Source organism: Phoxinus phoxinus (genome assembly GCF_949152265.1).
Source record: "Phoxinus phoxinus genome assembly, chromosome: 15".
NCBI classification, from domain to species: Eukaryota; Metazoa; Chordata; class Actinopteri; order Cypriniformes; family Leuciscidae; genus Phoxinus; species Phoxinus phoxinus.
Genome location: NC_136890.1, coordinates 33,296,758 through 33,306,201, shown reverse-complemented (window position 1 = coordinate 33,306,201; position 9,444 = coordinate 33,296,758). Strand labels below are relative to the sequence as shown.

The 9,444-nt window shown below is 37.7% G+C and overlaps 1 protein-coding gene across 3 annotated transcripts in view; it reads right to left on the bottom strand.

Annotated features, from left to right (window-relative positions):
- The window catches only part of pi4kab (phosphatidylinositol 4-kinase, catalytic, alpha b), an 82,963-nt gene extending 74,228 nt beyond the window's left edge, over positions 1 to 8,735 (bottom strand). For all 3 annotated transcript variants that reach the window (XR_013800426.1, XM_079637207.1, XM_079637208.1), the window contains exons 1-4: positions 8,524 to 8,735; positions 4,639 to 4,755; positions 1,756 to 1,849; positions 659 to 747 (exon numbers count right to left, since the gene is read on the bottom strand). Coding sequence is in view for 2 of the 3 variants with exons in the window: in XM_079637207.1 (XP_079493333.1) it covers positions 659 to 747; positions 1,756 to 1,849; positions 4,639 to 4,755; positions 8,524 to 8,622 (399 nt within the window). In the remaining variant the exon portion in view is untranslated. The remainder of the gene's footprint in view (positions 1 to 658; positions 748 to 1,755; positions 1,850 to 4,638; positions 4,756 to 8,523) is intronic.
- Between the last annotated feature and the right edge of the window lie 709 nt (positions 8,736 to 9,444).

The following is a 9,444-nucleotide window of genomic DNA, read 5'->3' as shown; positions in this document are numbered from 1 at the left end:
TTCAGAAATGTCCTGTTCTTCTACATGTTGTCACTTCTTATTTTTTATTTTAAACTGTTTTAATTATTCTTATTTCTTTTGATAATTTTAATTTATTCTATGTAAAGCACTTTGAATTACCATTGTGTATGCCATAAACTTGCCTAGCTTTCTTAAGTCTCTCCATCTTTGGTTTGAACATAAAAAGCTAAAAGTTTTTAAATGTTCAGTGCCTTTGTGTGAGGTAATCGGAGCTACACACACACACACACACACACACACACACACACACACACACACACACACACACACACACACACACACACACACACACACACACACACACACACACACACACACACACACACACACACACACACACACACACACACACACACACACGCACACTCTTGAAGCTCCGCCCTCTGTGCCGGGAGCTCATTTGCATTTAAAGGGACAGACACAAAAACGGTGTGTTTTTGCTCACCCTCAAAAAGCGACTTTAACATGATATATAAAAATATCTGTGGGGTATTTTGAGCTAAAACTTCACACACACACTCTGGGGACATCAGAGACTTATTTTACATCTTGTGAAAAGGGCATTATAGGACCACTTTAAATGAGTGCAAGGGGAGAATAACATGTAAGTGTGAGGATGCGCTGAAGATCACCTGACCTGCGTGCGAGACTCTGGGTCTCTCTGAGCCACATCAGACAGCAGCGTCACCAGACAGAAGCTGAAGTTCTCCGCCATCGGGAGAGTCTCTGTGTGCACACACAAACACAAGCGGATGTTTACACGACACCATTTTCAACTAAAAACATAAAACTTTTTATGCATTTTGGCCGTTCGTTTAAATGACAGCGGCGTTTTGGGTGCATGAAAACACAAACTTTTAAAACGGGTTTCAAAGTGCACGTTTTTGAAAATGATCTCCATGTAAACAACAAAAACGTGAATCTCTAAAGACGATGACGTCATGCACATGCGTATTACGTGTTCAGTGTGTAGTGTTTCACTGCCATCTACTGGCCTGGCAGCAGAATACAGCGTTTTTAGTCGTTTTCCGTGTGAATGGCGGTCGCTTTGACAATGAAACTCAGAAAACTCAAAGGAAAAACTTCAGTTTTAAGCATATCGTTGTCGTGTAAACGTACCCTAAAGCGACTATACATGGAAACACTTTGGATAAAGTGTTTTATTATGAGTCGGTAAGAATTACAAGCCTCTGATGGCAAACTGAACTTACAATACAAAAGTACAGAATACATAAACTACTACAAAGTTTAGGGTTGGTGAGATTTTTAATGTTATGCAAAGGCAGCATTTTTTGTGCTGTGAAAGATTTTTGATTTTTTTCAACAGTGAAATATTATTACGGTATACACTTATACACTTATACTAAAGTGTAATTTATTCCTGTGATCAAAGCTGAATTTTCAGCATCATTACTCCAGTCTTCAGTGTCACATGATCCTTCAGAAATCAGTGTAATATGATGATCTGATGCTCAAGAAACATTTATGATTATTATGTTGAAAACCATGATGCATTTTGTTTTTTAGGATTCTTTGATGAATAGAAAGTTCAAAAGAACCGCATTTATTTAAAATAGAATATTTTGTAACATTATAAATGTCTATTTTTTTGTTTTAATTCCTTGCTGAATAGAAGTATTAACTTCTTTCAACTTTTAAACATAGTGTGCATGCGTACATATACAGTAATGTACTTGATAAAGATGCATGAGAGACGAAAAAGCAAACTGGTACCTTTACACTTCCTCCCAGCATTCTCCTCCACCCATTGCACTCTGGGTAATCCCTTGAGCAGACTCAACAGGTAACTTACCACGGTATCTTTGTGCTGAGAAAGACAAATATATCACATACAAACCAAGTGTTGGAAAGATGCAAAGTCCATCTGAATATACTTGCAAATCAAATCCAAAATCTATTTATATATGTGACCCTGGACCACAAAACCAGTCACATGGGTCAATTTTTTAATTGAGATTTATACATCATCTGAAAGCTGAATAAATAAGATTTCCATTGATGTGTGGTTTGTTAGGATAGGACAATATTTGGTCGAGATACAACTATTGACGGAGCAAAAAAATCTCAACATTGAGAAAATCTCCCTTAAAGGGGTCATGACATGGGTTTTTTATTTTATTATTATGTTCCCTTAGGTGCAATTATAGTATTACTATAGTTTTTTTTTACAAAAAACTTTTAAAATGTAGTGATTTATGACCTTTCCCTGTTTCTCATCCTCTGATTCACACAGTCTGTTTTGGGGGTGTTTCACCTTTAAGAGTTCAGTGTTAACGCCCACTGTTGTGATTGGCTAACGTCAGTGCCTATGCATCAATTATTAACGCCCCCAGCCAGAACCTGTGCGGATTCTGCGTATTTAAAAAAAAGTTTTAAATACATTACTTACAGTTTGCGTCGTCGTTGTTGAGCCCAGAATAGTCGGCACGGACTTATCTTTGAGCAACAGTTTTCTGGCAAAGCATCATTTTGGGATTTGTTCTCAAAACAGTCATCCTTCAAATGTATAGAACAAACATTTAAACTAACACTGCCGTGACTGAGACGTCCGCAAAAGATAAAGTGCATCCATTTTTCCCTGACGACTGGATCTTTCGCAGCGTATTCACAGATGTTGTTTGTCCACAGCCAGGAACAGCACATCTGCGGCATCGTAATTTCCCTGTACACAGACCCACTCGCTGTCCGTCGACTGAACACTTGTGAGGCGCGCGGCGATACGAAATGAGCGTAGTTGTCTTGCGCTTAAAGCGTAGCTGTCTTGCGCTGGAGGCGGTCATATGCAAACGCTGGTACGTCACTTCGTACCGTGACGTCACTTCTTACCATGGATCCAGAACGAGCTGTATTTAGAGCTTGATTAAATAAATGATTCGTGTATAATGGGGAGGACGTCTTAAGCTATGAAACTTGCAGGACGTTTTAATGATACAAAGACCTCTTATATACCAAAAGATCAAGGTGTCTCATGTCATGACCCCTTTAAAGTTGTGCATTTATGTTCACGATTGTGCTGCATTCACTCACAAAAATACATGTTTTATATATTTACGGTAGGAAATTGACTAAATATCTTCATGGAACATGATCTTAATATCCTCATGATTTTTGGCATAAAAGAAAAATGGATAATTTTGACCCATATAATGTATAGTTGCTATTGCCACAGATATACCCGTGCGACTCCAGACTGGGTTTGTGGTCCCATATGCTTTAAAAAAGAAACCCAACTGCATATAGTATGTTTATGGATAAATTATGCAATATATTTACGTTAAGCAGGATGGCGAGAGATGAAGAAAAGAGTACAAGCTAAACTGAGTGTGGCTTATCCCGCTCTAATCCAGCTGTGATCACATGATCTGGTTCTCTCTTAAAACCAGCTTTAACACACACACACACACACACACACACACACACACACACACACACACACACACACACACACACACACACACACACACACACACACACACACACACACACACACACACACACTTATTCATTTGAGGATGTCAAAGGCAGTTGTGTCATATTTAGCAACAATTTTGTCCCCAAAATATACAGTCAAACTAAAATATTATTCAGACAACAGATATAATTTTTTATATTTGTTTACTAGTGTGCGCAGGACACCATAGTTCATTTATAAGTGAGGAGAGCAAAATAAAGTAAACTGTGGCATATTATACCCAAAAATTCTTCATACAGTAAAATGTATAAAAATGTGGGACCTAAAATGATTCAGACACTTTGAGCTGATCATGTTTTAAGTGTTTTGTCTGTAATTGCTAATGCTCTTTTTACACACACACTGAACACAATGAAGCATTGCTTGGTCACTGGTTGAGCTAAACTGGTATTATCTAATTGTGTAGTTCAATTTACCAGCTGACAGATATTCAGCATAATTCATGTGTGAGACAGTCTAACAGAAGTGTGTGTGTGTGTGTGTGTGTGTGTGTGAGACAGTCTAACAGAAGTGTGTGTGTGTGTGTGTGTGTGTGTGTGTGTGTGTGTGTGTGTGTGTGTGAGACAGTCTAACAGAACTGTGTGTGTGTGTGTGTGTGTGTGAGACAGTCTAACAGAAGTGTGTGTGTGTGTGTGTGTGTGAGACAGTCTAACAGAAGTGTGTGTGTGTGTGTGTGTGTGTGTGAGACAGTCTAACAGAACTGTGTGTGTGTGTGTGAGACAGTCTAACAGAAGTGTGTGTGTGTGTGTGTGTGTGTGTGTGTGTGTGTGTGTGTGTGTGTGAGACAGTCTAACAGAAGTGTGTGTGTGTGTGTGTGTGTGTGTGTGTGTGTGAGACAGTCTAACAGAAGTGTGTGTGTGTGTGTGTGTGTGTGTGTGTGTGTGTGTGTGTGTGTGTGAGTGTGAGACAGTCTAACAGAAGTGTGTGTGTGTGTGTGAGACAGTCTAACAGAAGTGTGTGTGTGTGTGTGTGTGTGTGTGAGACAGTCTAACAGAAGGATGGACAAAACCAGTTCTGGTCATATTTTATTACCATTTTCTAAACTATAGCGAATAAACTGTGATAATGTGAGAAATGTTGAAGGTTTCTGACTGAATGTTGGTTTGACTGTGAAAAACATTCACCTGTAAATCTGACTCGACCAGGAACACCGCCAGCGCGACGACCGCATCCCTGCGCCGCACATCCAGACTGAAGACGCCTCGACTGTCACACGGACACATGCACAGCAACTTCTGCACCTGATGACGACACACACACACACACACACACACACACACACACACACACACACACACACACACACACACTCTTATCAGATACGATGAGCTGTCACAATATAAAAAGCTCAACTTCCCTTTAAGAAAGACATGAGGAGATCTATCAGCGATCTGCAGAACAAGAACAACCTGTTAAAGGGGTGTTTGAGTATGATTTGACTTTTCTAACTGTAGTTAGTGTGTAATGTTGCTGTTTGATCATAAACAACATCTGCAAAGTTACAACGCTCAAAGTTCAGAGCAAAGGGAGATATTTGCTTTTAAAGAAATCGTTTTTTAAGAACTACAACAAACGGCTGGTAGGAACTACACAACATTCCTCCCGGGTTAGTGACATCACCAACCCTAAAATTTGCATAAACCCCGCCCCCAGAACACGATTTATAGATTATGATGACAGAATATGCTAATCAAGATAACTAAACATAACCTACATAAATTCATCAACTAACCATTCAGAAATGTCCTGTTGCTTCTACATGTTCTCACTTCTTCTTAAATCTCTCCATCTTTGTCTGACTCCGGTTTGAACATAAAAGGCTAAAAGTTTTTAAGAGGTAAAAGGACACAAGCTCTTGAAGCTCCGCCCCCTGTGCCGGGAGCAGCAGCTCATTTGCATTTAAAGGGACAGACACAAAACGGTGTGTTTTTGCTCACCCTCAAAAAGTGACACCTTTAACATGCTATATAAAAATATCTGTGGGGTATTTTGAGCTAAAACTTCACACACACACTCTGGGGACATCAGAGACTTATTTTACATCTTGTGAAAAAGGCATTTTACCACCTCTTTAAAGGGGACATATCATGAAAATGTTCCCGTGTTTAAGTGCTATAATCGGGTCCCCTGTGTATCTACCAACTCAGAAAACGTGAAACCAAGTAACTTTGTTTTGGTGAGCCTTCCTCTGTAAGCATGTCAAAAAATAAGCCGTAGGATTCAGATTGTTTTATTTAGTGCCATGTCAGCATTCAAAGATATTTTCATGGCAAAAATTAAATTACAAAAATACAAATATCATATAAATACAATAAAAACCAAGTCATATTATACAAGATTATGATAAAAAAAAAAAAAATCTAAAACCTTTTCAGACATAATTACTAAATAAGTCCTTAAGTGAGGTAACTTCATAAAAGAGCATTCTACTTGTATTAAGTCCAGGACAATCTAATAAAATATGTTTAAAAAGGACCTATAATGCCCCTTTTCACAAGATGTAAAATAAGTCTCTGATGTCCCCTGAGTGTGTGTGTGAAGTTTTAGCTCAAATTTTTTTAGCTCTCCTTTTTGGGGTTCAGAAAAACACACCGTTTTAGTGTGTCTCCTTTAAATGCTAATGAGCTGCAGGTCCACGGCACAGGGGGCGGAGCCTAACCAGCTCACGCTCAGTGAACAATCTCAACTCACGGAAAGATGATCATAATAAACTTTCATTTCGACTTGGACAATAATGCATAGAGTCAGAGAATATATGCTGTATGGAGTTGGATCAGGTATAGTTTAGTTTAATTACGGTTATGTGTCATTGATTAATAAATAATGAATAAAAATGGCGGATTGCTCGAAGTGTTGGGCCGGGAGTCGATGTCCTTATTTGTCAGTTCCGCTGCAAATACTGTGACGTTATTGTTCAAAAAAACATAATAGAGAATAGCAAAATCGGAACAGGTTGCAAAATATGACCAAAACAGAATATAAAGATATCAACGAAGCACCTGAAGAGACTAATTTCAACTTTTCGGTACTTCTAAACACTCCAAATATACAACAAAATGCATTTAAAGGCTAAAAAAGTGGATTTAGCATGATATGTCCCCTTTAACAGATAGGGGAATCTTACCAAACATGCATTCTGACATAGGAAGAGGATCTTATTATAATATTACCGGCCCTTAATCTGCACGGTTACACCCACGGCGCCGACATTTGGTTTTCACAACTAACAACAGTGTTAGCAGTTCTAACGCAATGGCAAAAGTTCGAGCACAGCATGAAACTGTTCTGTCGTTGAGCACTAAACTATTAAACAAAACATGTCACAGCTGTCTTATTAAGACCTCAGGGAACGGACAACTTGAGTAAAAGTTAAACATGACGGTACATGCAACTTGATGAGATGCATAGGTGTCATTTACACTGGGGACGCTGGGGACATGTCCCCACCACTTTTTGAAAGCATTTGGTTAAAATGTTCTGAAAAATCAAGCTATATTAAATATTAATGGTTTATTTGCACAAAATAAAACATGCAATGCAGTTTAGATACAGAAAGAAACACTGTACATTGTCCAAAAAAAGTAACTTAAACAAAATAAAACTATTACTGATTCTAAAATGACCCAAAAACTTGAGGGTTTTATGCGGAGTATTTTCGTGTTGTTGACATCATTTTTGATGATATTTTAGAAAAATTCAATATTTTGCTGTAATGTTTTTTCATCTGATCTTTTGTCCCCACCACTTTTCAACACAAACTGACGCCCCTGATGAGATGTAAGCAATGTAACTCCACAACAACTACATAAATGTCTCCACTAACATTCAGAAACGTCTAAAAGTGACTACGTAAGGCTGCGTTATTCTGAGATTCTGGAGGAGTGAGATTGGCCTGTTTGGTTATTGCCGGAGTTTCTGAAGGCTCCGCCCTCTTCTGAACGGGGGCGGAGCTAAAGCTCATTTACATTTAAAGGGACACACACAAAAACGCTGTGTTTTTGCTCACACCCAAAAAAGGCCAAATTTGAAAAGCTAGAAAAAGGTATTTTGAGCTGAAATTTCAGACACATTCTGGGGATTTATATTACATCTTGTGAAAAGGGGCATAATGTCACCTTTAAGAGAATCACACATGGTTTGAGAGCATGCATGTGTGGGGTAATCCATCGACTGCAAATAATACAGGGATTGCCTGCAGTCTGTGTGGAAATACTACATGATGTATGAAAGATGAATCTGTCGCTGCGATGTGGCATTTCACACAAGCACTGCTGCTGCATTAAACACCATGATAGCATCAGAAACACAAGCATTGACGCAGCTGGCACTATCTGGCACCACTTAGAGCCTGGCATCAGCTTAAAAGCCTCCAGACACGTGACAGCTCTGGAAATGTTGCTTTTGTTTTTCAGTTTCATATGTTTTATCAAATGTAAACAAGCATTCAATGCAAAATTGTCAGTAGTTTTAGGACAGAAGTGATGCATTTATTCCGCTCAAGCTCAACTAACACAAAATATCATGCTTTTTTTTTCATATTTCAAGATGTTTTTGGGCAAACAAGTATTCATTACTTCAATGAGCTCATTGTTTCTGCTTTAAATTAATACATTTTTAGCTAACATGTACATTTCTGAAAAACATTGTGTATTGTGAAAAGCGATATACACATATATGTGAATTTAATTGAATATGCAATTCTTTAAAGTATAGGAAGAAGGCGTCATTTTATATGCATGTGGTACTCATGCAATGCCATATAATATTTCAGATCGCCATAACAAAAATCAAAACAGGTTAAACGCAGACTGTTTGCGTGCACATAATGAAAGTGCTGCGCAACAAACTTGCCTCGCGCTGCAGCCTGTGTGACACCTGTCGCGCGCATCACGATAATGCAGCACGATATTATAACAACAATGCGACGCAGCAAGATGATAACTGTCTGTGTCTGTCTGTGTGTCTGTGTGTGTGTGTGTGTGTGTGTGTGTGTGTGTGTGTGTGTGTACCTTCTCGACGGGCGCTGGTCTGTGGGCTGCCAGGGAGCGCGCGAGCGACAGAACCGTGTTGAAATAAAACTCGCGCGTGCCACCGCCGCGCGTGCCCATGATTCACGAGAAAAGTTCAAAACACACAAGCGATGATTTTCTCAGCTTTCTGCGGTGGAGAAGAAACACACGACCGCAATACGGAAAGTGTGAAGGCACAAATAACAGCCAATGAAGAGAGAGAGAGAGAGAGAGAGAGAGAGAGAGAGAGAGAGAGAGAGGCGTGTCTGCATTAAAGCATCATCAGTGTGAAGTTTATCTTATTGGCTCATATACAACTGATGAATATTTACACACAAGTGATGGAGTTTTTTGTTTTTGTTTTTTAATATATAAACGTGTTTTCTAAAACAAATACTATAACAGAGCATTGGCTCAAAAATATATTTTTAAATTTCTTGCTACTTTTGTAATAGCATTTTTTTGTAATATTTCTGTATAATAAATAAATAATGTTAATGTAAGAAATAATAATTAATAATAATAATACATTTAAATACATCAATTGACGATATTAATAATTGATAACATTTATTATTATTATTATTTGTAGTAGTAGTCGTATAATTAATATATTATTATTGATAATACATAGTTAATATTCATAATAATAATAATTTATTATTGTTGCTGTTGTTATTATTCACTAACAATATTAATAATGAATAATAAGTAGTAGTAGTAGAATATATTGTTATTATTATAATCGATCATATGGATCATTATTAATAATTATTGTTAATGGAAGTAGAATTAATTATATTAGTAAATAATATTTATAATAATAACAGTAATCTATTATTAATGGTGTTGCTGTTATTATTCACTAACTATATTTATAATTAATAATAATAATTAGTAGTAGTAGTAGTAGTATATTGT